At 47.2% G+C, this 27,923-nt stretch overlaps 3 protein-coding genes across 7 annotated transcripts; 2 read left to right on the top strand and 1 right to left on the bottom strand.

The window, feature by feature from the left end:
- Positions 1-338: 338 nt before the first annotated feature.
- Positions 339-6,345, top strand: LOC308592497 (basic phospholipase A2-like). Of its 5 annotated transcripts, none has more exons than XM_081204039.1 (6): positions 339-489; positions 1,615-1,716; positions 3,059-3,115; positions 3,802-3,946; positions 4,896-4,996; positions 6,152-6,345. In XM_081204039.1, exons 3-6 carry the CDS (start codon positions 3,076-3,078, stop codon positions 6,292-6,294), a joined length of 429 nt encoding a protein of 142 aa, XP_081060165.1. In that variant the 5' UTR covers positions 339-489; positions 1,615-1,716; positions 3,059-3,075; the 3' UTR covers positions 6,295-6,345. The 5 variants fall into 5 exon arrangements, with proteins under 5 accessions (XP_081060165.1, XP_081060163.1, XP_081060166.1 ...); XM_081204037.1 differs by lacking the exon at positions 339-489 and adding an exon at positions 613-958; XM_081204040.1 differs by lacking the exon at positions 339-489 and adding an exon at positions 913-950.
- A 2,776-nt stretch (positions 6,346-9,121) lies between these two features.
- Positions 9,122-14,229, top strand: LOC308592573 (group IIE secretory phospholipase A2-like). The gene is made up of 4 exons (XM_081204128.1): positions 9,122-9,332; positions 10,616-10,760; positions 12,467-12,573; positions 13,587-14,229. Exons 1-4 carry the CDS (start codon positions 9,170-9,172, stop codon positions 13,721-13,723), a joined length of 552 nt encoding a protein of 183 aa, XP_081060254.1. The 5' UTR covers positions 9,122-9,169; the 3' UTR covers positions 13,724-14,229.
- A 1,599-nt stretch (positions 14,230-15,828) lies between these two features.
- Positions 15,829-26,956, bottom strand: OTUD3 (OTU deubiquitinase 3). Its single transcript, XM_081202343.1, has 8 exons — positions 26,660-26,956; positions 24,944-25,092; positions 22,803-22,915; positions 22,030-22,152; positions 20,999-21,115; positions 20,433-20,529; positions 19,103-19,281; positions 15,829-18,088 (listed from the first exon to the last, which is right to left on the bottom strand). Exons 1-8 carry the CDS (start codon positions 26,845-26,847, stop codon positions 17,912-17,914), a joined length of 1,143 nt encoding a protein of 380 aa, XP_081058469.1. The 5' UTR covers positions 26,848-26,956; the 3' UTR covers positions 15,829-17,911.
- Between the last annotated feature and the right edge of the window lie 967 nt (positions 26,957-27,923).

Below are 27,923 nucleotides of genomic sequence, written 5' to 3' on the forward strand. Positions count from 1 at the left end.
TATATGGGCGGGGGGACCCAAATGCCATACATAAAAATACATAAAATTAATATAAGTAATATTAGCATTGTTTGGCACACTTTCCTCTTATATACAAAAGACGGTCTTCTCCTCTGCTGGCCTGTTAAGGACATCCAAAGCAACACATGAAACGTGGTTAACTTCTGCCACAGCCAGTGAGCGCAGCTTGGCGCCTCCCTCAGCTTGGTGCCCCAGCTGGTTGCTGGCAATGCCAAGGTAGATTTTTTCACCAGTGCCACCAGACAGGGCAGGACATAGAGGTGGGTCAGCTGGGGCACCAAGCTCAGAGAGGAAGGAAGCGCCAAGATGAGTTCAGTGGCTGGGGGTTGTTTTTTATGTACTGTCAGCAGTGAGCTAGTGAGACAAGAAGAAAGTGCTTGAACTGAGCTGAGGAGTTCAAGATGAATGCTGGGGCATGAAAGGGTCTGAAGAAGAGGACCAGGTGGTGGCTTCATCGCAGATGGAGAGGTGAAAATGGGTGCTTAGTGATGGCAGGGGGAGGAAGATGCAGGAGGTTATCATGGAGGGGGGTTCTGTAGAAGCAGGGGTTGCACCAAAGGAGGGGAGAGGAGGAGGCATGTGTTATGTACTGAGTTGAATAGGATCCAAAATGCAGCAGTCTGATTGGTCCCAGAACAATAGGATTCAGAATGCAGCAGTCTGATTGGTCCCAGAACAATAGGATTCAGAATGCAGCAGTCTGATTGGTCCACAGGAGCCACCCAATCCAACTCCAAGTGGAAGTGAATCCACAACCTGATTGGCCTACAGGAGAATCCCGGAATTAGCCAATCACATGGGGCCCATTGTGTAAATAATGTATATAAAGCAGACATTTCGGGGGAACTGGCATTCCTCACTACTATGAGCTGAAGAAAGAGCATGAAATCCACACTCGACCCCGAGTATATTTCAGCATGGATGTGGGGGTGTAGGGGTAAACAGGGGTACAAAGGGGTAGAAATGGATGTGGCAATGGGGCTGGGAAGGTGAAAAGCAATCTGAGTATTTCCAAGTGGGTGGAAAGGGTTAGGGAGTTAATGTTAACTTCCAAGCATGGGGCGGAGGTGGGGAAGGGTTTGGTGAGTGGGGAAACAGGGGGACAGCTCCTAGTCTGTTTGCTTCTAGAGCCCAACCTCATCTGAACCAGAATGGCAAAACCATCTGAGCAGGCTAATTCCGGGAGTCCCACGGCAGGGGAAGCTAGCTCGTTTTTTGTTTCTGCTTTCCATATTCCTCCTATTAAGCTCCAGCACCAACATTTCCTGTACAACTTGGTGAAAAGATCCTTCTAATAATAGTACAAATGTCCACACCTTGCTGGAGAAAGTGACCACTCGGGTTGCGAAAGAAGGATGGCAGCTACTGGTGGTGACCTTTGCTATTTTTCATCATTCTTCTAGAATGAAACCAGGCAGGCCCAGAGGCAAGATCTGTTGTCTTACTAGCTGGGGAATGAACTGGCTAGAGAGGTTTAGGCATGTTAGTCCAGTCAAGGAGCAACTTCCTTTCTCACCTGGTTACTAGATATGGGGAAATGGGATTTTCCCCCTCACTAACAGTTAAAACTCGCCAACGGACTATAAATTCCAGTTGCCACATTTCTGAGGAGAGAAGGACAACCAAATCACAAGGAAGAAAGGGAGCCAGGTGTGATATCGACCCCCAAGAAGTTTTACAAGGAGGCTAAGCAAAGTAAGTACCACTGCCGTTGGTTTTGCTTAACGAATTGTTTCTGCTGCAGCACAACACCAAGCCATCAGTTTTAGAAGGAGGTTGGACAAATTCGAGGGAGAAAAGGCTCTCAATGGCTACCGGCCATGATGGCTCTATTCTGGCTCCACTGACTAAGGCAGCAGTGCTTCTGAATTTCAGTTTCTGGAAAACGCACGTGTGGATCCAGCCACATCGTTGCTGGGATTTTTCACCCCTGGAAAGAATGGCACCTTCTCCACAAAAGGAATTGGCGTTCTCTCATGTAAACCCCCAGTTTTTCATTCATCGGATGAAGACAAAAAGATCTGTCAAAGTTCAATTCTTATTCCCCCCGCCCCTTCTTAAATTCACTTCTCTACATTTCTGCTTTGTTTTTTAAAAAGTCTTCCTGAAAACTCATCAGCATTCTTTGTATGCCCTTCTGACTAATGTTTTTTTGCAGGCAATTTCCCCTGATTGTTTGTTTGCTGACGTTTCAAATCAAGTGCTGACAAAACAGATAATGCAATTCAACGGCAACATAAATATTCATTTGAGCTGAAACACAAACATTTCTTCTGTAGGTGGCAACGGGGATCAAAACCAAAGTGGGTTTTGTCGGAGAGGAGTAACACCACAATTGTGACTTCCCTGGCAAGTCTGTCAGGTGCCCCTTCTCCCTCAGAGCTCCTCCAATGGGCACCACCCCTCTACCTTTCCCTCCACTCTTTCTTGGCTCCATGAGGCAAAGCCCCCCCCATCCTAAGCCTCTTCTTATTCCCCAACACTGCTTGACCCTTCTCCATACCTCTGTCCACCCCCCACCCCCGCTTCTCAATTCTGTCACCCCCCAGCCTCTCTGGGCCTTGGCCAGACTTGCCACCCCATCTCTGACCTTCTGCTTCCAGGCCTAATCAGGCCCCTCTTTCTTAGGCCAATCTGCTCTTTTAAACACCTAACGTTGCCATGCTGTCCTTGTATCATTGTCCGAACAGAAATCCATGCCACAGGTGATTGTGAGGCCAAGGAGCGTGGTGAGGAGAGGACGTGCTGGCATTTTTGCTAAAAGGCCAGACTCACATAGGACCCAAATTTGATCCGGCCAGCTTCCTAGTTGCAGACCTGTCCTTTAAGAAGGAATGGGCCAAATCTCAAGGGTTGACTGCCAGCCTTCCAACCCCACTTCCCCTTCAAACCAATACAACCCTTGGCATTTTACTGTGCTTAGGATGAACTGTTTGTGTTGTTGAGCCGTCTTTGGGGGTGTGGGGTGTGGCTGATATCGAAAGGTAGAATACGGATCCTCTAAAGAAATTGAAAAACTGTACCACCTCTCCTTTAGGTCTTTATCAACGGAAGATGAAGATCTTATGGGGATCAACGCTGTTGCTGGTTTGCAGTAAGTGGAATCACAGAATAGGGTGGGAAAGGGACCCAAGGGTCATCTAGTCCAACCCCCTGAAATGCAGGAATCTAAAAGTAACAGGGAGAGGAGAGATTAAATTATGTTGTGCTAACAAAAGGAAGGGGGCATACCTTTTTTTAAAAGTGTACCCCCTTCAAACTTGGCAAAGCCTACTTCTGAGGACACCTTCATAATTTGGGGGAATTCGAATCTGAGCAAACAAGGTCAAAATTGAAGCAGGTTGGTCTTCTTGATAAATTAATCCAGAACACATTTGCTTCTCCAGCCATCATCAGCTGTGGCTTCACCTACCCCCACCCCCTTGTGGCTCCCAACAGATTACCTCTGAGAGGATACAGCCCCCAATGGCTGATGGAGGGGGGGAGGTTGCCCACTTCTAACATGTATCAAATCCTAAAATGTATTAAAAATGCTACACAAGGTATAATTCATTTATGGATACCACCACCACAAGATGTAGTGATAGCCGCTAGCACAGACCAATTTATTAATGAAGAGAGGTGGATCAATATTTGCTAGAGAGCATTTGCCCCATTTTCAGAAGCACTGTACCACTGAATACTGTTTGCTAGAAGGAAGAGGTGGAGAAGCACAACAGCTAGGACAGATCCCTTTCCCTAATAAGCTAAGCAGCTGATGCCTTGTCCATTTCTTTGCAGGTGTTTTGGCAGTAAATGGGAACCTCTTTCAATTTGGAAGAATGATCCAAAAGCTCACTGGGAAAACGTCTTTCCCCCACTACACCACGTACGGGTGTTACTGTGGGGTGGGTGGCCAAGGCAAACCGCGAGACGACTCCGACCGGTAAATCAATGGCTTGTGGGTTGTTGTTTTTTTACATAACTGATCACCTCACTATTAAAGAAGTACTGTGCTAGAAAGGATTTGTTGGTGTGGGGTCACTTGTTCTAGCCAGGTGGGGGGGTATTGAGTCGGTTCACCACACTGGGGGCTTTCATTTCATTGATTTGCTTTTTTATAAGGATATCCCACTGGGTTATCCTCAGAAACATCCCCCCGCCCCGCCCCAGATAGGCAGAAGGTTCTGAAATGGGAAGTTTTGAAACAAGAAGTCAAAAGGTAGCCCACGACCACATTCACACCATACATGTAAAGCTTTATGAGACCACTTTAAAAGTCATGGTTTACCGCAAAGAGGAAATTATTGTTAAACTACTCGGGGAATTGTAGTTCTGGGAGGGGAATAACTCTCGGCACCCTTAGCTCCCACCTACAGCTCCCAGAATTCTTTATTGCCCCTGGTAATGGAGCAATAAAAGAACAAGATGAGGACCCCCTTTAATTCTGATTGTCGCCATTTGATAAATTCATGGGCGTAAAATAGTTCCGTTGTTTTAATTATCGGTGCAACTGATGCGTGTACCTTATACAGTGGTACCTAGGGTTACAGATGCTTCAGGTTACAGGCGCTTCAGGTTACATACTCCACTAATCCAGAAATAGTACCTCAGGTTAAGAACTTTGCTTCAGGATGAGAACAGAAATCGCACGGCGGCGCAGCGGCAGCAGGAGGCCCCATTAGCTAAAGTGGTACTTCAGGTTAAGAACAGTTTCAGGTTAAGAACGGACCTCCAGAACGAATTAAGTTCTTAACCCGAGGTACCACTGTACCTATTTTTTTATTAAGATGTGTATAAATAATAAAATAATAATAAAAAGAGGACCTTTAGCTCCCTCGGGCAGGTGAACAGTATAGATTTGTCTAAAGGAGATTTCTCTTCCTTCTCCACAGCTGCTGCCTGGCCCACGACTGCTGCTACGAAAAGTTGAGTGACTGTAACCCCAACACCGACATATACAACTATTCCATCGACGATGGAGTTATTACTTGTGGTAAGTAGCGACAGGAGGAAAATTTGGTCGCATCCCTTCCTTTTTGAAGGACAGACAATTCATACATACCATGAACTAAATGCTATTGTGCGCCTGCCGGCTTCACTAATGAAGAGGCAGGGGATCCATCGAAATTTGCACTCCTCCGACAGATGGCTATCCTACCTCTGTTTAAAATGAATCAGAGTAACAGTAGAGTTGGAAGGGAACCCAGAGGTCCTCTAGTTCAACCCCTGCAAAGCATGACTCACAGCTAAAGAATCGTAGAAACATAGGCTTGGAAGGGAACCCCAAGGGGCATCCAGCCCAACCTCCTGTGATGTAGGAACCACATCTAAAGAAACTCTGAGAGATGGCCATCCAACCTCCAATGAAGGAGAGTCCACCACCTTCCAAGGGAGTTCGTTCTCCACTGTATTACAGTAGGGTTTTGCATCCCAAATTCAACCCCTGGTATCTCCTAGTACAGCTGAAAGAGACTCTTGGTGGACATGCCACTTGGGACCTTCTGCATTCAAAGCAACTGCCCTACCACTGAGCTATGGCCCTTCTCCATGTTCCTTGTTGGTAGCTGCCTAAACCACATCGCCACAGAATCACTGACTTAGTTGATCACATTTTTATCCTCCACTTCCTCCAAGCAGCTCCCTGCATCTTCCTACCAACCCTATAAGGTCGATTACTCCGAGAGAGTGGTTACTTTGCAGGAAGGGGGTATGGCTCAGCTACACAGCCCCTGCCTTGCATGCAGAAGGTCCCAGCTGTCCTCTCAAGGTAGGACTCAGAGAGACTCTTGCCTCCACTTCCGGAGAGCTGCTGCCAGCCAGTGTAGACAATACCCTGCTAAATGGACCAGTGGTCTGACTCAGCATAAGGTAGCTTGCTATGTTCCTACGCATTAAGGAGGAGGCTTGGCTCTGTGGCAGGGCACAAGGTCCCAGGTTCAATCCCTGACATCTCCAGGTAGGGCTGGAAAAGACTCCCTGTTCAAAGCCCTGGAGAGCTGCTGCCAGTCAGTGTAGACAGTATTAATCTAGGTGGGTAAATTGTTTGGCTCTGTAGAAGGCTGCTTGCTAGGAGCCACAAATGCAGCCTTAGCTGTTTGCAGGAAGGGCAGGATGATGACATGACAGGCTCCATCTGTTCTCTCAACAGGTGAAGGAAGCAGCTGTGAAAAGCAGATCTGTGAATGTGACAAAACAGCAGCCCTCTGCCTGAAGGACCACCTGGACACTTACAATGAGGAGTATCGCTTTTACTCCGACAAGAACTGCCAGGAAGGGCCGATGAAGTGCTGAGCTCAGCCCCTGCAGCCCCAAAGCTGCTTTGCAACTCCTCTTCAAAAATAAAAAAAAGTGAAGCTTGTAGTCATTGTGCGAGGTTGTCCTTTTCTTGGGAGTTTGGGGAGCGACTCAGCTTGATTTACGGAGCCCAGTTAGGTGAGGGAGGATTCTGTCTTCTTTTGAGGGTCGCGCAGCAACCACTCTCATCCCCATCGCTCAGCTCATGGCGACCCCGACCCCAATGACAGCTTTCTTCTTTGCATTCGGTCACAAGTGACCCTATCAATAGACTCCATTGTGCAGAAACTAGTTTCGAACAGGTCCGCCAGGAAATGTGAGCTCCTATCATACCGCTTTGTGCCTCTTGACTGATCAGGACATCCGGAAAGCAAGACAATACATCAATCCTGAGCTAAAAGGGCGTGTGAGCCTTTAGTGAAAAGCTGTAACTGAGCGGTGGAGCATCTGCTTTGCATGCAGAAGGTCTCTGGTGCAATCCCCAGAGGCATCTCCAAGTAGGACTGGAAGAGAAAACCTGCAGAGTCACTGCCAGTCTGTGTAGACAATAATGAGCTAGAGGGAACAATGGTCTGAGCTGGCAGAAGGCAGTTTCCTGTGGCCCTGTGTAATCGGGATCCTGATGCCCAACAGTTCCTTCCTTATTCCTGTGGGATGTGTTGGGTTGAGGACTAAGCTGGGTGGACCAATGGTCTGACTTTGGAAAAGGTCACAAAATGGCCACTGTGGGATGTGTGGCATATCCTCAAATGTTACTCCAATAAAAAATAGGAATGTCCTATTCCATTATTATTATTATTATTATTATTATTATTATTATTATTATTATTATTATACCTGCCCATCTGACTGGGTTGCCCCAGCCACTCTGGTGGCTTCCAATATATATGAAAACATGATTAAACATTAAAAAACCTTCCCTATACAGGGCTGCCTTCAGGTGTTTTCTAAAGGTTGTATAGTTACTTATCTCCTTGGGCATAACTCCAGAGCCTCCAACATTTCTCCGATGAAAATAGGGACGTCCAAAGGAAAATAGGGACATTCTGGGATCAAATAAAAAACCAGGACCCCTTCTGTAAATCCGGGACTGTCCCTGGAAAATAGGGACACTTGGAGGGTCTGGCAAAGGGCTGCCACATCTAAAAAGGGACAAGACCAAAAAATAGGGCGTGCAAAATGGGGAACAGGGCCTACACATCAGCTCCTAACTGATAGAGAGAAACGCTTTGCCCCTCTTCCCTATTCACAATGGAGTGTCCCTATCCTAGCATCTACTGAAACATGGGCATGTTTAATAGGCCATGTTCAAAGCTGGAAATGCTAAGTCAATGCAAAGAGGAACTGAGCAGGAAGAGCAAACAGCCTCTTGCACACTGTGGAGGTTTGAGGGGCTATTTATGGAGACCTTTTGTGGGAGCCGCAAGAGGTCCTGGCTGGCACGCACGCACCTGCAGGTGCCAGGTTGGCAACCCCTGGATCTTCTCAGTAGGCTTCACTGATCACAGCACAAGGGGTGGAACAAGGCAGCAACAGGAGTGAAAGCTTGTCTCAAAAGAAGCGTCCTCAAGTGCAGGAAGACCGCAGAGAAGAAGGCAATAGCACACCTTGCCCTGCATTCTGCAGATTCCTTTGGCACAGTGTTTTACCAGCCCTTTGCACAGGACAGCATGTGGGGATCAGTGAAACACCACACCAAAAGAATATTGATGCAACATTCATAATGCTGTGCAATTGCACCAAGATTCCTTTTTGGCAGTGTTATGCATCAGTTACACACACTGAATATAGGTCTGGCCCTACCATTAGGCAGAAGGCAATGGTGAACTCCAGTGACAGGGAGCGGCAGCGAAGCCTGGTGGCCTGCCTTGCAGGAGCAGAAGAAAACACTATCCCATCACCAGTGTTTAAGTAAGATACCTGTCCAGCCAGGTTCTTTACACATAATTCTTTTTTTTTTTAATTCAGTTTTACACTATACATTTGAATTCAAACAATAATAGTAAACATCAACATATAGGATTCCCTGAATCCTTAGCCTTCCCTCCACCCTTCATCGTTTCCATAATCAAACTTTATCTGCTGTATCATATAATTTCTCCATTTTTTCTTTTTTCAAAAACAACAACAACAATTTTTACCTTAGTTTTAAATACACTACAAGTGTTACTAAAATCCTGCCAAAGTTTTTAATTGTTTGCAGTGTTCTATTAAGTAACTTGCAAATTTTTCCCATTCCTTATTAAAGTTGACCAGGAAAATCAGAAACCAGGAAGATAGAATCTTGACACATAATTCTTTGCACATAATTCATGTCAGGCACCAAATGGCAGATTCAGAGAGGAGGCGGGAGGTCAGTGTCTTAAAAATGCACCAACGGAGCCAGTTCCTGCTCTCCTTGCTAGTGTGCTTGCAGTGCACTGTCCTCCACACTGCCTCAGTCCTCCTCCTGTTAAGAAGCAGAGACAAACCCGGTGGGAATCTAGCATAGAGCCTCTGCTGCATCCAGTGAGCTGAACCTGGTCTTAGGTAGGCTGCAACGGAATGATCAGGAACACTTCCCAACCCGTGTTGAAGTGTGTGAGTACACCCCGGTAGGCCCCAGTGAGGATCTGAAGACACTTAGCTGGATCCTCCGAGATATCCGTCTTGGGGGAGGACCACGCCACCTCAAAAAGGGGCTTCTCCCCATCTCTCACCACCGTAGCTGTGACAAGTGTCCCTGGAATTTGGGGACTAGTTTGGCTCTATGGATGGGCAAGTCCCGGGAACGCCTTCATGTACTCAAGGGCCCTTAGTGAGAACTGTCAATATTGATATATCCTTTCCTAAGGCTATGGAGTGAACTGGCACAGAACAATAGCCTGAGTGTATGTGTGTGAAAGAGTGCATGTGTGTATATATGGTACACTGTAGCTTGCAACTTCCTGACTTCTTCTGCCCTATTCTAAGGAACATTCATTTCATTCTACTGATTTGGACAAACCGTGAAAAGATGGGGTGTTCGCTTGGGGTCCTTCTGCTTCTCCTGTGTGGTAAGTGCATGTTCAAGACAGTCACATGTCTAAAGGATGCCAAATCTAAATTTTCTAATACCTCAGTACAGAAGAAGAGTTGCGTTGGCCTGTTTTAACATTTTAGCAACCAAGATTCACACGTATTATTTTCTTTTCTTTTTAAAATTATTTTTATTAAGATTTTACAACAAGTTTTAGCATAATCAAAAATTCAAATTATGGTACATTTTCAGTTAACACCCACCCCCTAACTTTCCCCAGCTTCCCTTTCTGGTTTATAGCATTTTTATTTCTTCTGCTTATAATTTTATATGCCTTATGTACTAAAATTAAAGTTGTACCTCATCAATCTGTTCTTAACATTTTAACTTCATTTTTCTATTTTCTATTTATATTTGTCCGTTGTAAGTGTATTACTCGAATCCTGCAAGTTAGTTCATTTCAATGCATTGTTTCTGTGTATATATCATAATAGGTTCCCAATCTTTTTGAAGTCATTGTTGCCCTTATCTTTGAGTCTCTCAGTTAGCTTCATCATTTCAGTGTATTCCATCAACTTTTCTTGCCATTGCTCTTTCATGTATGTTATTTTCAAGGATAGGCACTATACTTGTAATGACATGAACTGTTCTCAATTGTGCTATTATTCTGTAGATTTTAGCAAGTGATTAGACTGTAGACCAGCATTCCTGAAACTGTAGGGCTTCTCCGCATTATAGGAGGAAGACATGAACCTAAAAGGAACCAGGGAGGGGTGATGAAAGAAAAGTTAGGGGAAGAAAATGCAAATTAAATGTATTGGGGTAGGGGAGAGGAATTGACAGAAGATCAGTAAAAAGAATTTTCAGGGTGGCAAACTTGAAATGAAAAATCCTTCTAAAACCAGATCACCCAATTCTGCCTGAAGTGGTGAAGGCAAATGAAAATAGTTCCAGAGCTAATGTCTGTGCTTAGTTTGATGAAAGCTGAACTATGGAACATGATAGAAGCATGTACAATTTTGCATGGCAAGGGGAAAGTGGACAGAGAAAAGTTTTCCTCCTGCTCTCCTAACACCAGAATGGTGAAGCTGAAAGTTGGAGGATTTGGGACAGCTAAAAGAAAGTTCTTCATGCAGCGCAGTGTTAAACCACGGAACTCCTTCCAACAGGAAGCAGTCTTGCCCACCAGTTTGGATGTCAGTTTCCCATTGAGGCGTCTGCCTGGCCACTGCAAGGAGAGGATGCTGGTTAGATGGACCCCTTTGGCCTGATTTGGCTAAAGGTTCTTCTTAGGTTCTCAGGCAGGCTTCTTGCTTCCAGCTCTCTCCTTAGGAAGCAGCAACCTGATCCAGTTTGCGGATATGGTCCGTCAGATGACGGGAAGGCTGCCCTCTCTCTTTTACAATGGGTATGGATGTTACTGTGGACTTGGAGGATCCAGAAAGCCCATGGATGAAACTGACTGGTGAGCGGGACTCTCGCTGAGAACAAGGGGTGAGGGAGAAATGGGATTCCGTTCTTTGCATTTAAAGGCAAACCTACCTAATTTGCACTCCCTGAAACGAAACACAAACGGAAATGCAGCTGTTTTGAAATTTGCACTTTGACCAAATTTGCAGTACCATCCTTCATACTAGTAATGCATTCAAATATGCATATGGGGGGGGGGAGTATGCATAAATATATACAGTGGTACCTCAGGTTACGGGTGGCACTGTGGGTTAAACCACAGAGCCTAGGACTTGCCAATCAGAAGGTCGGCGGTTCGAATCCCCACAAAAGGGTGAGTTCCCGTTGCTCGGTCCCTGCTCCTGCCAACCTAGCAGTTCGAAACCACGTCAAAGTGCAAGTAGATAAATAGGTACCGCTGCGGCGGGAAGGTAAACGGCGTTTCCGTGTGCTGCTCTGGTTCACCAGAAGCGGCTTAGTCATGCTGGCCACATGACCCGGAAGCTGTATGCTGGCTCCCACGGCCAATAAAGCGAGATGAGCGCCGCAACCCCATTTGGCCACGACTGGACCTACCGGTCAGGGGTCCATTTACCTTACCTCAGGTTACAGGCGCTTCAGATTACAGACTCCGCTAACCCAGAAATAGTACCTCGAGTTAAGAACTTTGCTTCAGGATGAGAACAAAAATTGCGTGGCACTGGCAGCAGGAGGCCCCATTAGCTAAAGTGGTGCTTCAGGTTAAGAACAGTTTCAGGTTAAGAATGGACCTCCGGAACGAATTAAGTACTTAACCTGAGATACCACTGTATATATATTGGTGGAAATAGCAGACCAAAATGCATCATATGTGGGGAAATTGCTTTGCAAGAATGGAGAGCCCCGTCACCTAGTTGCAGCACTTGCAGCCAACTTATGCTTTTGGGATGCTGATGAGGACTCTTAAGTCTTCTTCTTCTTTGGCAATCACTCATAACCAAGTAAGATTGTCTTCTATGAACAAGATCTTAACAGTTAGTTAAGTGACTGTGGAGGCTAATTCTAGATCCACACATCCTTCCACAGTGGGGACATAGGTTTCTGGGCTGGAGCTGATCATGGTGAGGGATTGCCAAGTGTGCCTTCCTCTTTGCTTGTTTCTCTCTTTTGTCCTGAGTTCGAGCATCTTCAAAGCCCATGACACCTTTGGTAAAGGCTGTTCTCCAATTGGAGTGCTCACAGACCAGTGTTTCCCAATTGTTGGAGCAGGTGGCACTGTGGGCTAAACTACTGAGCCTCTTGGGCTTGTTGATTGGAAGTTTGGGGGTTCGAACCCCCGCAATGGGGTGAGCTCCCGTTGCTCTGCCCTAGCTTCTGCCAACCTAGCAGTTCAAAAACACACCCGTGCAAGTAGATAAATAGGTACTGCTGCTGCGTTTTAGTGTGCTCTGGCTTCTGTCACGGTCCTCCGTGCACCAGTAGTGGTTTAGTCATGCTGGCCACATGACCCAGAAAGTTGTCTATGGACAAACGCCGGCTCCCTTGACCTGAAAAGTGAGATGAGCGCCACACCTGCAACATCCTTTGTGAAAATCAGTCTGGATTATGGGGGCATCATCCAGACTGATCCCACCCCCCCAAAAAAAAAACCTCTACAGCGTGAATAATAATGTACCTAATCTCTCTGTCTTAATTGTCTTCCTTCTTGCCTGAAGTAATCAATTTGATCTGTGCTGCTTCCAGGTGCTGCCATACCCACAATTGTTGCTATGGAAAGATGGAAAAACTGGGTTGCAAACCGAAACTAGAGCTTTATACCTACTTTGTCGGGAAGAGCAGAATTGTGTGTGGTATGTGTGAACATGGAGCATGTTTGGGGTGGCTGCAGATACTTGGACGAGAGCTAGAGATGGGTGAGAAAACCAATCCAGTGGGTTTTTCTGCCAGCTGTTAGAAGCTGACTCTTGAGCTGAAAAGGGTTCCCCGCCTCCCTGCTTCAAGGAAAGGTGTGGCAAAGAATTAGGAAAGTAACTAAACAAGGTAACTAAAGCAAGCAAACAAAAAGCAAACATGCAGGCACAAAGTCAACAAGGATGTGGGGGCTTTTCAGTGTTTTTCAGTGTATGGGCAGAAGTCATGGGTATGTCTAAAGTGCAATTGTCAGACTGGTTGGACACGGAGGAATGTTGGGAGGTACCAGCTGGGGAACCCCCAGGGGAAGAAAGCTCAGAGCCAGGGGATTGGTGGGACAATGATGAGTTGTCAGAGGGAGAAGACTGGGAGGAAGAAGTGTCAAAAACTGAAGAAGGGCTTAGTGAGCAGGGGGAGCCTGCGGCAGAGAGCAGTCCAGAATCAGAGCTAAAAGCTGCAGCAGGGGAAGGGGATGAGGGAGGCCAATAGGCAGAGAGGAGTCAGGCTGGTGAAGAAACACGGGTGTTTCCTCCTGCTGCTGTGACAAGTTCCTCTCCTCTCTGGTCTCCCAGGACCAGGAGAGGCACAACGTGGGAGGAGCAAAGGCAGGCACACCAGCAGAGTCTCAGATTTCTTGAGGAGGAGACTTAGGCAGCTGTGGATGGCAGGGACTTTCAGACAACTGCCTCATAGGGGCAAGACTTGCTGCTGAGCTCATTAGGCCTGGCATCCCTGTGCAGATCCTGATTTTCTAATTAAAAGTTAACTTTTCTTGCTGTGTGTTATTTACTGCTGGCTCGCTCCTGACAGCAATGAGCTCTTGGCTCTCTGGGAAAAGGTTTGAGGCCAAGGGGGCACAGTTGGAAACAGTAAGAGACGCAAAGAGACAAGTGGATGTCTCACTCTTGGGATATGCAGATCTATCTCAACTTTTGGCTCTTTTGTCTTCCAGGTGGAAGGACAATGTGCCAGAAGATGACCTGCGAGTGTGATAAAGTAGCCAGCTTCTGTTTCCAAAAAGCCACCTATCACATCAAATATGCCTTTTACCTGAACATTCTATGTAGAGGCCCCACGCCTCCTTGCTAGGATCTCGGAAAGGCTGCTTTCTCAACTGCCTTCCTGAAGGTGGTGCAGTTAAACATATCCTTTTGCTCAATGTTTATTTCATCCCATCATTTCTTAGAGTCAACCTTGCAGTGCCATTGTCATCACCTGACACACTTGAGATGCCATGGGGGCCTCAACAACTGGGCAGGCCACACCACTCCTACCTCTCCTGGGCCTCCAGTACCTGGCGACTTGGTCTGGGAGACACTTGCCATTTTTATTTCCCACAATGCCCTTAGTGTCGTGTCACTGCAGGGCATTTTTGGAAATTTCAAGGACAGCTTCTCCACTTCAAGTGAGGCCCCCTCAGACTTGGAATTGACCCTACCACCTGATCTGGCCTCAACCCCAAACTCGTTTTTCAAGTGACTTAATGATGAATTGTTTGTTCTTGGAAATGCTTGTAAGCCATCCTGAGAGCTATACTGGATGATGGGCAGTTGAGAAGCTGCAGAAATGAGTAAATAAAAACAAATAACATGGAATTCATGGTCTCCTCCATAATTTCCCAAACCGGAACAGAGTATTTGGGGGGTGAACAAAGCTGCAATGGAATATCAGCTCGTCTGTAGGTTTGTAGGACTGAGCTACACTACTTTGAACTGCAATTGGGAGGTACCTTTTTGAATGCTTCCCCTGCATTTAAGAAAAGAAAATAGAATTAGAGAAGAGGTTCAGCACAATGAAGAGCAAGGTAGGGCTTTAGGGCTACTAGCCACAATGACTATACTGTACTCTGCCTCCACAGATGAAGGCAGTTTTACCACTGAGAGTTTGTCACATGTAACCAGTGAAGGCATGGACAGTAGCCAAGCAGTTTCCATGAGAACCAAAAAGTATCCAGCTAGAGACTCCAGTGCAAGCAGATGAAGAGCAGGCACTACTGACAAGCGGAGTCTAATCCGTGATCCCAAAGTGGGCATTAAGCAGCATGAATACTTGTGGGATTTGCTGCCCTGCCTCAAAGGCTGAGCAAATGTCAAGACCAAATATTTATCAAGCCCAAACAGGTTAAATAAGGGATCTGCCCTCAGGATGAAAGATATGCGCCAAACACTGTAGGCAGTGAATATTATTTCTAGAGCCCTGAAATGTTTGCTCCACTTGGCTGAGTTCATCAGATGTTTGCAGGCAAGGTTAGCTCAGGACAATGTTGATCTTGTCTTATGATTTTGTAAACAGACCCCAAATATACTCAAAAGAAGCTATGGTGTTTTGCTCATCCTTCAAATGGACATATCCTTTGCAAATTCTTGCATTTCTGTTGGCACTGGAATTTGATAAATCTCAAATTATACTGCAAGGTGGGCTAAACTGCCTGATGTGTCCAACATGTTTTTGCTTGGGGAACACAAAGGCCTTGCTGCCCCTGTTCTTCCAAGATATGGGTCAAACACTCTGCTATCTTCAGGATTACCCAGAGGCAAACCACTCCACTACATGTGCCAAGTGTGTGTATATGTGTGTCAGGGTGGTTTAGTGACTAGAGTGCCAGACCAGGACTTGGAGACCAGCGTTCAAATCCTCACTCAGCCATGAAGCTCCCTGGATGACCTCAGGTCAGTCACACTCTCTCCACAGGAGTGTCATGGGAATAAAGTGAGGGAGGGGGAATCATGTGGGTTGTAATCATATAGGAGGAAAAGGGGAGATATAAATGTAATAAGAAATAAGAATACAAGCAAAGAGAATATTAGGACCTTGACAATGTTAAGCCTCTGAGTGGAAAATTCTTCCCAGAGGCACTCAGCAGCCGTCTTTTTCTGCACCACATAAAACTCTGATTTTTATCCCTGCCTTTGGTGCTTTAACTGCTTTTATTGCTGGTTTTTAGCACTGCTTTCCCTTAGGTTCAGATTTTATTTTTTTGCCCCTTGAACTTTCCTGCAGAGGCAAGTGTTTCATGTGCCAATGGCAGTCGGGGGCCAGAGGCAAAAGTGGGTGGGACTAGAGTGCACATACAATTTGCGCATGCTGGGGAAAGCAGTGGCATGTGCAATCCTAAATGCCAGCGCAAGACCTGCTCTTGGGCTGTGGGCCACTGCCAGGAAGAACCACAGGCTTGTAAAAGGGAAACGTGGCTGTTTTAACTGGTTGATAGCCCCAACAAGGCCAACTTTATTTTGATAACCACAAAGATGCAGAACTTTTATCCCCTCCATTATCCACCAAACATATTTACAACCTCAAAACTGGATCTCTGCTATGGCTCTCTTTTCCAGAACGAAGAGGACTGTCATTACTTGATGTCACCGAGAGGAAAAGTTCTTGGGGTTGCTGAACAGCTGTCCAGATTGTTGGCACCATAGAACTAACTGTAAGGAGAACCTTCACCAAACTGTCTGTCAGCCTAGCCTGGTGAGAGGCATGATTGACAGCTCTGGCATCAGCTTCCGTTCTAAGGGCAGGGGCAACCACTGCCTTTACAGCAGTCTTGGCCAAATTGCTGCTCTCCAGGTGTATTGAACTAACAGCTCCCAAGTGGCCAAGGCTGCACTAGCAGCTTGCATCATGCCACTCCCGGTGGTCCTAAGCTTTCCCTCTGCCCTTTTTTAGTTGCATGGCATTTTTTAGTATGTGTTGGCTAAATCCACCCTTTGGCTTATAAGTATCAGAAGCACCAGAACCCTGTTTCCAAACCGCCATCAGGCAAGTGCTACATTTTCCAACTGTCGCAGCACTAGGATAAAAAAGTTGCTTCCATCCAAATTTCGCCTTCCGAATCAACCCATTTAGGCATACTAAACCCACTCTTTACGGCAACTGCAGAATATATATATTGAAATCACACAAACCCTGTTCCACTCCAGTCAGCCTAGGAACTGGCCAGAGATGACAAGGATTGGAATCCAAAAGCAGCTGGTGGGATTGCGGGCGGGGGGTAGCTTCCCTTTCCCTGCAATATCTGCTGAATTAGCCTTTTAAAAACCCCAACTATAATAGAACTCTTTAGGGAGGAAAATAGGGGTTTTTTAGCGAACAAAATTAACGAACAAGTGTCCCTTGGAAGTTTGCCAGTATAATTTCTTGGGTCTATAAATTTTAACATGATGAAGAAGTAATTCTTTGAGTACCAAGTGTCTTTGGATGAAGGCCATGACATTCACAAGGAAACAAAACTGCCAGTGTTCAAAATGAAAGTACACTTTGGTTCAGCCTTGTTTGCATCACATACTAGTAAGCTGGCAAGGATGGGGCTTGTCCATTTCCTCCCGATTGTTGGTGAAGTGGCCACAGTTGAAATCCAACTTAGGTAGCGCTGCTCAACCGCTTCATACTCTGATTTGCCCACCCCCACAGGAGGAGCCCATCTCCCTGCATAAGTGGGGCAGGACTAAGAATCCCACAAGGGCAGGCACAAGATGAGATCTGGTCCTTCCCCTACAAGTCTGTAATGGTGGACAGCTGCCCAACCAGTGGTGTGACACAATTGTGGCCTATTCCTGCTAGGGGTGCAAGTGAGTAATTGATCAAACAAACCCTGCCGCAGATAGGAAAAGTTTCTCTACACTATCGGCCTGTCTGTATAGAATTTGCTACTATGCACACAACCCACAACCCTCCACACACACACCCAGACACAAGCCACCATCATTTCCGTAGGCTAAAGTGCACGATTGATCATTGTCTAGAATTTAACAATATTGCCATGGGGAGTAGGATTGGGAGGAGAAAGCAACAATCTAACAGGCTCAGTACCAACTTTGGTAGATAAGTTTTCACTTTGGGATGTAAGTCAGAAGCAGTTTTCTTTTTTCCCTGCTGACTTTGCCAAAAAGAAGGTGTGTTCCTGAGCAAAGAAACCCTTTAACCCTCCTGCAGGTGGGGGTCACTGAAAATAAGACAAATTGGGAAGTGGCCATAGAAGATTCGGGAGCAAATTCCATGAGCTCTGCAGCAAGAGGATCCATGATTGGGGATTCCACCCCTAAGGCCTCTGTTGTCCAGGCTCCAGCACAGGAACTGCTCAGCCATCCCACACCAGTGTTCTTGTGCACAACTGAAGAATTGTTTAACTGTCAGTTAAACAGCATAGCAGACACCCCTGTTCACAAAGACAGACAGGGGCGAAGTGTTTGCTCTGAAGAGGGTACTTTTGGGGTGCAAAGTTCAGCGGCCAGAGTTTCACTTTCCCACGCACATCAGAAATGGGGAAACACCATTAAGTCAGATGTTGAGAGCCGCAATGGTCTTCACCAGGGTGACCTGCGACTCAGACTCCATGGCGTTCTTATTATTGTCTGAGAGGTTGCTCTTGCTTCCTAGGACTTTCTGCCGGTGTCTGTCTTCCTGCCTTCGCTTCTTCTCCAGTCGCTGTTGCTTCTTCTCCTGCCTGTTGGACACCTGCCGGAGGGGAGAATTAGCAAAGCACTGAAGGAGGAGGAGGAGGACTGTGATTTAGAGGGATCCCCTGGGTAGCAGAGTCTGGGGGTGCAAGTGTCAGAAGAAGGCAGGGACCAAGGCCTAAACAAAGGGAACACGAAGAAAGGGATGGACTTTGCCATTGTCCTGGATGAGCAGGAGGAGAGAGTGGCAGCACAACAAGCAAATAACAAAATGACAGGAGCTGCTTCAATCATTCTGTGGGACTTAGGGCTGTGCAACAGCTTTGGCCAAATTCAGAACTGAATCAGGCCAATTTTTTCCCTGTTCAGATTGGATGGAAGAAGCAACAAATCGCTCCGGAGAAAATTAGGCTGTCCCAGATCGATTCATGGCAATTTGTGCTGATCGGTAGCTCAACACAGCACTCAGAAAGCCAGACAGTTTCCAAACTGCTGCAGTTATTAATTATAAAGCCATGTAAGGACACCAGGGTTGGGAGCTGGAGGAAAGTTAGAATGCTATGAACAGGTCCAGACCAGATCTTATCTGGATTCACAAATCTGGACTACAAATCAGATCAGTTCTGTGTGTCTAGGGTATGGGACAGTAGGAATTAAGGGAATGACTGATTTGGCAAGACTGCAGTTTTAAAGATCACCCTTCCCCAACCTAATGCCCTGCAGGCAGTTTTGAGTACAATTCCCACCAGCTCTGGGGCTGATGGAGTCATGAACTTGGAGGACACAAGGTCGGGCAAGGCTGTTTTGGATGAAGCACATGCATTGAAGGGATTTCTTTTTAAGTGATACCACCACAAGCCTGAGTGGAGTGTCTGGACAAGGAGATGGATGGCAATGCTGGAAGGACATGTCGGGAGAGAGCAGATCTCAGAATTTCTGCCTGGGATGTGACTCTGACATCATCCAGGCAGATTCCTCTGTGGAATCCCCCATTAAAAGTATCACTGCAAGGCGGGGGGGACGGACCCCAGGGCTCCCACAGAACTCCCCCTCCCCCTCCCCTTCAAGATACCTTTGGTGCCTGTTTTTTACTGGCTTGGTTTCCTTCCAGCGAGCTCATTTGGGGCTTGTTGTTTTCTATTTCCTGGCTCCCAAAAATCCTAGTGCCACTTCCATTCTCTTCCCACAGGGCTGGCCTGGGATGCAGTTTTGGTCGGTTTGTCTCCTGGGCTTCCTGGGCTTTCTCAGCATCTAGGAGAAAGACAGTGATTTGTCAGAGACCCATCCTGGGCCAAGGGGGTGGACTAGATTGCCCTTGGGGTCCCTCCCCATTCCACAATACTGATTCTAGAAGATGCAGTGGAATGGGCCATTATTGTGGAGTGGCAGAGGGGAGGAAAGGGTAGCAAGGGAGAACCAGCAAACAGAAGGCTTAAGCCAGCCTGTCTCCCATCCATCCATTCCTTCCTGCAAGTGGTCCCCCCCCCCCGTGGGTTTATTTCCTGGTCTTGTAGCTGCCTGGAACAGCGTATCTGTAAATGGGAAGCAGCAAGGAGGTGGGAGAGCTAAGTACACCCCCCCTATCCCCACCTGCCAGAGGAGGTTGTGGCAGACACCAGCTTGGGCAGCTCTAGACAAGTAGGGCTATCAGTAGCTACTAGCCAGCATGGCTACGTTCTCCCTCCACTATCAGAGGCAGCATGTCTCTGAATAGCAGCCATTGCTGGAAACCACAAGAGGGGAGAGTGCTCCAGCTTGCCAGTTTCCCACAGTCATCTGGTTGGCCCCTGTGAGAACAGGATGGGGGACTAGACAGAGGTGGAATAAGAACAGTGTGACCAGTACTGCTACACTGGGGGATCAAGCCTAGGGGGCGCTGCAGGGTGTCGTAACTATGATGTAGTGAATTGAACAGAAAGGAAGATGAGAGGCAGGAGGCATGAAATTTTGGCCTCACACAGGGCACCACTGAAATTTGAAAGATTGAAGTCCACCCCCGAACTAGATGGACTCCCTTTGGCCTGATCCAGCACCCAGCCTCTTTTTAGGTCCTTATCCCTCCATATCTATTCCATCTCTGAAGTGGCAGGGCATGTTTGACAGGTGAGATTCATGCACCTGCCTTATAATTCTCCCTTAGTTAACCTATCAGGAAGATGCTGTGAACACAATGGAAGACTGTGGGCCAGGAACACTTAACTGCAGCCTCTGGAAGGCTCTTAGAATCATAGAATTGTAAAGTTGGAAAGGACGCCAAGGGCCATCAAATCCAAACCCCTGCAATGCAGGGATTTGGGGGGAGGCGGGGCGTGTTCCGCTTCCATGTTGCTTCCCTCCTTTATTTCAAACTGGCTGCTTTACTGTAATTGGTAACTGTGTGGCAAGAGCAACCCATTACTCACGGAGCCTTTTCACTTCATTTATCTGACACACAACAAATATTGCAGACTCGATATTGTAGTCCTCCGTTTCAAGGATCCGGATGATTAAATCAGAATCCTGAAAAGCAAACAACATGTGCCAGATAGACAGTGAATTTTACCGTTGTACAGCAGGCTTGTTTACGCACATAACCCTCTGTATTATCCACCCAGCCAACCAAGATGCGTTCTCAGAGTTCAATAACATATTCTAGCAGGAAGAAACACTTAAGGAGGGAACGACGAATGGCAGATGAGGGCTGCAGCTAGGGGAGAGGGGGCTTAGCCTAGTGCCAACTAGGGGCACATTTAGCTCCTGGGGCTGAGGTTACACCCATCTTACAGCAAGAGAAGGAAATCTGTGGACCTCCAGACACTGTCAAGGGACAGCTTTAATCATCCCTGACTACTGATGGGACTACTGGAACTGATGGGATCTCAATTCCATTATCATCACTATCTGGGGGGGCCTTGGGCTTCCCACCCCTCACTGCCCAAGAGGGACCTCCACCAGCATTTCCCCAAGCAAAGGAATGGCACAGGCTCACCAGGCAGCCGGTTGCATTCCGCACTTTCTGGACAGCATCCTCAATTTCGTCTTGGACTTCCTCTTCTGATTCTGCTTCCTCCTTCTCTTTTTTATTACATTCGTTTCTGACCAACATCTGGAATGACAGGAAGGCATTGCAATATGTCATCCTATGTCGGGGGGGGGGGTACGGGTGTATCGTGTGAGCAAGGCCTGCCATTTATTCCACTGAAAATATTTATAGGCCACTATTCAAACAAAATGGTTTGGAAAATATGGCTTACAAAATGGTTTACAAAAATTTTGTAACCCAGAATTGGCTTACATTTTGTAAACCAAAATGGTTTACAAAAATATACACAAATAAATAAACCCAGTGCCTTTCCGATGTAATCGGTCTCTCAGCAGGCAGACAGGAGACCACCCAGGTGGGAAAGAGCCATGCACAGCTGCTCAAGGACTCCCCAGAGGCTTCTGCACATGGAAGTGTATGTGAGTGAAAGAGAGAGAGAAAGCAAGTGTCAGTGAATGTGTGTCTTCAACAATTTCAGTTGCAAGCCAGAATTATTCCCACCTGCCCAGCAGTTTCTGGAAGGAAAAATCACCAGGAAACGGGCTAAATGATCAGAAGATGGTTGCAGCACTGCATGAAACTGAGCAGCCACACGCTTCAGGGAGAGTGTCAATTCACCTTTGACAGTGGGTCAGAGTATCTGGTACCTGCTATCAGAGATCCTTTATTAGCTGGAGTTGCCAGGAACTACACCTGCTCCTTCTGCATGCCAAGCAAGTGCTCTATAGCTGAGCTAGGCATCCCTTCTAAACCCTTATCTTACCCAGCTTGGATAATTAAATCCAAGCAGGCTCCCACCCACTGCTTAATTCATTCCACAACATCTGTTTTAACAGGGTATGAAATCTGTTAAAATGCATTACTTTGCTTTTACAGCATCACTGTATTGCCAAGCTAAGCATCCACTGTTCAGCAAAAAGAGAAAGCCCCATGTCAGGAACATCTCCAGAGAGTACCTAGCAGGGCCCAGAACCAACCTCTGTCTGTAGCCGGGCAGGAGCCTCAGAGTTGTCGTTAATCTTCCGGACGCTGTCATAGTGCTCTCCATATCGATATGCAATGTGCAGCTCTCGAGCGTTGCTTTTGTCTGTTCCACGAATCTGAGAAAGAAGAGTGGGTCGGGGCAGATGAATGATGAGAGATTGGTGCAAGTGGGGCTTTAAATCTGGATGCTTTCAAGAGCATTCAACTTCCTCAAAAAGAAGCAATGCCTTTACTGAGGCAAGTGCTTGCCATTTCCAGTGAGGATTCATGTGATTTATTGGTTCTACAGTTTCCATCTATCTAGCTCAGTGAAGGGGAGGCCCGCAAGCCTCTCATAACTCTACCAAGAAGAACTCCCTTCTGCCAGTTCCCCCATCCAGCACCTAGATCCTTAGCAAGGATGCGTTTCATGGGTCAGCTGTGTCAGAAATACCAGTAAAAGGAAAGTCCAAATTTGGAGAGACTGAAGCCCAGCTTATAAGTATGGCAGAGGATTTCAAGACCAAGGGAAATATGAATGGTGACATTATTCCAATGTAATATTTGTAACATTTTGTACCAGCCGCAATTCCAAACAAGTTGTCATAGACAGGCCTATGTGGGGTGGACTGAAATAATATAATCTAGATGCCTATTTTGCATAAGAAAGGGGCTGGCCCTCCTTCTCCAAATTTGGAAAATTGTAAGCCGTATTGCAACAGGAGGAAAATTATGCATTAACCGGAGTAATGGCACATTATGACAAATTGAGTGTTTTGAGGCTTACCTGCCACAAAGGGGCATTGAGCTGGTGAATGACAACATTGACTTGATTGTTCTTTGCAAAGGCTACAATGGCATCGTTGCCAGCAAAAGTTCCAGGCTGTGCCAAATTGGCAACTGGAAAAGATAAGAAGAGAGGAGCAGAAGAAATGAAATGTACATTGAAGGCGGACAAAAAGCAAATAAAAGAAAGATGCTACACAGATAAGGCAATGGCAACAGCACAGAACAAAAGACCCTTTGACAAGAACAAGTGAAGTTGCTAAAGGGACATTCACTTGGAGTAATGCCAGGCAACCAAGACCTGCAGGATCCCATTCAGCTCTTGATGGGGTACATGGAGATGTTTTATCTATAAACCTGTGTCACTGACAACATTCACTCCCAATTTAAAGCAAATATGGGACTCTGAAACAGTTTATGACTACGTATGGAAATATTAATGGTTCTCCTATAATGATACAATGTGAATGTAGGCTGAGACTTATTCTGATGCAATGCATTGGAGTACACACATTTTTTCTTCCAAAGGCCTCCAAGTGTTGGTATGTATTGTATAGGGTTGCCATATTTCAAAAAGTAAAAACGCCAAGAGATATTGAATTTCTAGCTTTTTTTAGACAAACCCCAAAATTGTTGAGCTTTTTCTTACAAAAACGCCAAAAAACCAACATTTTTTTATTCACTTGCCAGGACAAACCACCGCCTTTTGGAAATTACCCCCTTTCATCAATTCTGCCTTTGAGATCCCCGGAATTATTACAGCCCTAGTATTGTACATACATCCCACAATTCAAACAGGCTTCCTTAACTTGCCATCTTCCAGATGTTTTGGAAGATTCCCAGAGGCCCCAGACAGCAACTATGGAAATTATAATCCAAATATCTGGAAAGTGGCAAGGTGAGGAAAGCGGAGTTAGACAAGCATTTTAAACAGTTCAACAGCAACAACAGTAGTAGCACAGCAGGGCGAGACAAACATAAGAGCACAACAGGAGAATTATATGTTAACCTAGATGCCTGGGAAAATAAAAACAGACATGTCCTAGGCAACCTTTCTAGTGGGACACGGGTGGCGCTGTGGGTAAAACCTCAGCGCCTAGGACTTGCCGATCGCATGGTCGGCGGTCCGAATCCCCGCGGCGGGGTGCGCTCCCGTTGTTCGGTCCCAGCGACTGCCAACCTAGCAGTTCGAAAGCACCTCCGGGTGCAAGTAGATAAATAGGGACCGCTTACCAGCGGGAAGGTAAACAGCGTTCCGTGTGCTGCGCTGGCTCGCCAGATGCAGCTTGTCACGCTGGCCACGTGACCCGGAAGTGTCTGCGGACAGCGCTGGCTCTCGGCCTATAGAGTGAGATGAGCGCACAACCCTAGAGTCTGGCAAGACTGGCCCGTACAGGCAGGGGTACCTATGCAACCTTTCTAGGTTTTGAATGTGACCTCAACATACAGACCCTGATGCCAAGCCATAAAGCAGGAGTGGCTAACTCCCATCAGGCCCAAGCAAGAGTCAGGGATGCCAGGAATTGCAGTCCAGCACCCTCTGAGGGTCACAGGTTAGCCACCCCTGCAATGGAAAGCTTTAAATATAAGCACCAGCACTTTGAAGAGAGCTTAGAACCAGTGCAATACACAGGGCCGTCTTAAGCATATCTGGCGCCGTGGTGCAAAGATACCTCCGGCACCCCGTTTCCCAGAGTTGTTGACTTGTCGACCTTTTCCTAGCCTCTGCGGAGATCACTCTCCTCCCACGGAGGCTTGGGAAGGAAGCTGCAGACCGCTAGTCATATAGTTGGCAGGGCGCAGTTTCCATCCTAAGCCTCTGCAGGGATTGCTCTCCTCCTGCGGAGGCTTGGGAGGCAAGCTGCATGCCCGCCAGTCATATGGTTGATGGGGCACAGCTGGCGGGCGTGCAGGGAAAGGAGTGGCCGCCTGCAAACCTGCGCAGCTCCTCCTCTCGCTGGGGCGCCCGAGAGGCCAGAGACCTGACGCAACGCGCCAGTAAGCCCAATAGGAAAGACGGCTCTGGCAATACATATTCCCGCTGGCTGATCCCACTTAGCAGCCTAGCAGCCTGTATTTTGGACAAACAGCACTCAAAAGCAGCAGTAGGCACAACTTCCGCCTCTCACAAAGGGCACCCACCGTGTTTCTCAAAAGGAACATCATCCTCCACAAAAGGCTCAAAGTCCTCCCGTTGCTTTATCATGTAGTCCACAGTTTCCTGGCGGTGTTTGAGGTGGTCTCGAGAGTGACCTTCAAGCTGGTCCCCAAGAGCCCGGAACAAGCAGTTCCTGTGGGAAGACATTATGCCCAATTGAGTTTGTCTGAAGGAGATTTGTCAAAGGGTGGTGGAGTAAAATCATGGTCCTTGGTTTATTAACAATTCAGGACTGAATCAACAGAGGTCCATAAGAAGCTGCCTTACTCTGAATTATGCCACTGGTGCATCTAGCTTTACACTCACAGGCAGCAGCAGGTCTCCAGAATTTTCAACAGGGGCCTCCCTCAGCTCTACCTGAAGATGCCAGTATTGATCCTGGGACTTTCTGCATGCAAAGCAGGTGCCATGGTCTTACTAAGCTCTTTTGTCAAATCACACTATACAAGGTTTTCCCTCCAGTACAATACAATTTGGATGTCTGTCTAGCCAAGCCTATGTCCCTGATCCTCACATTTCCTTTTGTGTGTTTATAATCATACTGCTTTTTTTAAGGATCCCAAAAATAACTTAAAAACTTAAGAACTGATACCTGGGTTTATTTCCTCCTCTATCCCAATCCATTTTCCTTTTGTGCTGCACCCAGTGCTTTTTTCTTTAAAAATGTTTAGGAGTACTGTACTGTACTCTCATTTTGACTCAAGAAAGTCACCATTTTCTAGTTCAAACCGGGGGAAATACAGGAAATGGACAAAAGTACAAAGATTCACAAAATGTTTAGGGGTATGTATCCCCCTGCATCCCCACAGAAAAAAAGCTCTGGCTGCACCTTTTCAGACTGCCAGCCTGAGAACAGGGAAAGTCTGCTTTTCCGTTTTAGACTTTTTAGAGCATTCTGTAAGCTATTCTTGAGAGCCTTTTTTGTCTAAAAAGCAGGAGAAAGGTTCGTTGCATAAATAAATAAATAAATAAATAAATAAATGAGAAATGGATAAAGATGGCAGTCCTTGGGGAAGGAGCAGGGAGTATAATTCTGCTTCCTTTTCCAACTTGCTCCTTTAATGAATCTAAAGAAAACAAGGAAATTCAACAGCAGCTTTTTCCCCACAACTTCCTACCATGGAGAGAAGGAAAGCTTTACATGCCAGACTCCTGACTGTCTTGAGCTTGATAAAAACACAGGGGCCTTTTAAAAACGCCAGAAAATAAGCTGGCAACGCTAAAGAAAGATATTGGGAACCAGTGGCGTAGCGTGGGGGGGTGCAGGGGGGGCCGGCCGCACCGGGCGCAACATCTGGGGGCGCTCGCTCGCACTCGCAGCTCTCTGCCCCTACCTGGCTCGAGTGCTAAAATCCACGGGTTAGGGGGCGCAAATTACTTGCCTTGCCCCGGGTGCTGACAACCCACGCTACGCCACTGTTGGGAACGGGGTCTTGGCTCAGAACGTTTGCTGGGCCGTAGGGGCGGAGCCACTGAGAGTGGGCGGAGTTTGCTTCTAGACATCAAAGTTGAGGGACGGAACAAAGCAACCACTGGCGCCTCAGCTGCAAAGGCCGTGGCTTGGAACCCTCGCGCGCAGAGGGCGGCTGTGGGCGGGGCGTGGAGGGTTGTAGGCGGGTGTAGCTTAGATCTCCCTCTCGCGAGCAGGAGCCGTTGCGGTGGGCGGGGTTTTAAAGCTGAGAGGGCGGGGCATGGCTCACCCGTCGCCCGGCACCTCCCTGAGGCGCAGCCCGAGCGCCTGCAGCTGCCCGGCCAGGCCTCCCTCGCCCTCGGCCTGGGGTCGGTTCCGCCTTTCGCGCGCCAGCGCCCTCCGAGCCGCTCGCTCGTCCCGTTTCCGTTCCGTCTCCGCCTTCCCCGGCCGGGCCTTTGCCGCTTGCTTGCGGGACATCGTCGCGGGAGAGCCCGAAAACCGGCTCCTGTCAGTCGGCGGCGAACGCTGTTCTCGTTACTGCGCCTGCGCGCCAAGCCCATTTCCGCCTGACGCGGAAGCAACTAAGAAGTGGGGGTCATAGAGAAATGGGTTGCAGAGCGGTCATCTGACGCATGGATCATAGAGAACAGGACCAGAGCGGTCACCTGGCCTGCAGGAAGCCCGTTGGGACCTTAAAAAGGGCATGTGTTTCATGGGTGGGATTTGCTTGCCGCTAGGTGATCCTTGTGGTGTCTTCCAACTCTACAATTCTATGATCAGATTCTTCCGCCATCCCTTGTGGAGCTCATACAGATACTTAGGCTGAGCTTTCAGCTTCTAACTATTTTATGATCATCTAGCAGTTGGATCTCTGGCTAGCCAGAGATTATTTTACAAGCTACCTGGCTGTGATCTCCCTTGAAGCAATTGGAACCATTCATGCCACCCTGTCGTCCACCTCTAAAAGCCAAGCCATCCTTTACCAGCTGGAATCATGTGTTGCTCCCCAATCAATCTCTTCTTCAGTTTATCACCCCGACCTCTGTACTTTATTTATTGCCTTGTTTTCTTATTAGCTCCTGTTGACGTTAATAGAATTTGCCCAGTTTCAGGATTAGTCCTTCTGGTTCTTTCCAGTCGATTTCTAGTTCTGGGTGTCTCAAAAGACAGTGGGAGATATGTGGAAGAAGGACACAGGGTCAGAATGAAAAGCAGTTGTAGAACAATATAGTGGGGGTGGTTTTAAGGCACTGTAACAAATCCACTAGCCAGTGTGGTGTAGTGGTTAAGAGCGGTAGTCTCGTAATCTGGGGAACCGGGTTCATGTCTCCGCTCCGCCACATGCAGCTGCTGGGTGACCTTGGACCAGTCACACTTCTTTGAAGTCTCTCAGCCCCACTCACCTCACAGAGAGTTTGTTGTGGGGGAGGAAGGGAAAGGAGAATGTTAGCCGCTTTGAGACTCCTGAAGGGGAGTGAAAGGTGGGATATCAAATCCAAACTACTACTACTACTACTACTACTACTACTACTTCTTCTTCCTTTTGAGACCCA

The sequence above is a fragment of the Podarcis bocagei genome (assembly GCF_964188305.1).
Source record: "Podarcis bocagei genome assembly, chromosome: 7".
NCBI classification, from domain to species: domain Eukaryota; kingdom Metazoa; phylum Chordata; class Lepidosauria; order Squamata; family Lacertidae; genus Podarcis; species Podarcis bocagei.

Coding starts and splice junctions, on each gene's coding strand:
- LOC308592497 (XM_081204037.1), top strand. CDS start 904: ATGAAATCCACACTCGACCCCGAGTATATTTCAGCATGGATGTGGGGG. Junction 1,717..3,058: donor TTACAAGGAGGCTAAGCAAA/GTAAGTACCACT, acceptor CCTCTCCTTTAG/GTCTTTATCAACGGAAGATG. Junction 4,997..6,151: donor CGATGGAGTTATTACTTGTG/GTAAGTAGCGAC, acceptor TTCTCTCAACAG/GTGAAGGAAGCAGCTGTGAA.
- OTUD3 (XM_081202343.1), bottom strand. CDS start 26,847: ATGTCCCGCAAGCAAGCGGCAAAGGCCCGGCCGGGGAAGGCGGAGACG. Junction 25,093..26,659: donor AGGGAGGTGCCGGGCGACGG/GTGAGCCATGCC, acceptor GTCTTCCCACAG/GAACTGCTTGTTCCGGGCTC. Junction 21,116..22,029: donor CTGCCCGGCTACAGACAGAG/GTTGGTTCTGGG, acceptor CTGTCATTCCAG/ATGTTGGTCAGAAACGAATG.
- LOC308592573 (XM_081204128.1), top strand. CDS start 9,170: ATGTGTGTGAAAGAGTGCATGTGTGTATATATGGTACACTGTAGCTTG. Junction 10,761..12,466: donor CCCATGGATGAAACTGACTG/GTGAGCGGGACT, acceptor TGCTGCTTCCAG/GTGCTGCCATACCCACAATT. Junction 12,574..13,586: donor GAAGAGCAGAATTGTGTGTG/GTATGTGTGAAC, acceptor TTTGTCTTCCAG/GTGGAAGGACAATGTGCCAG.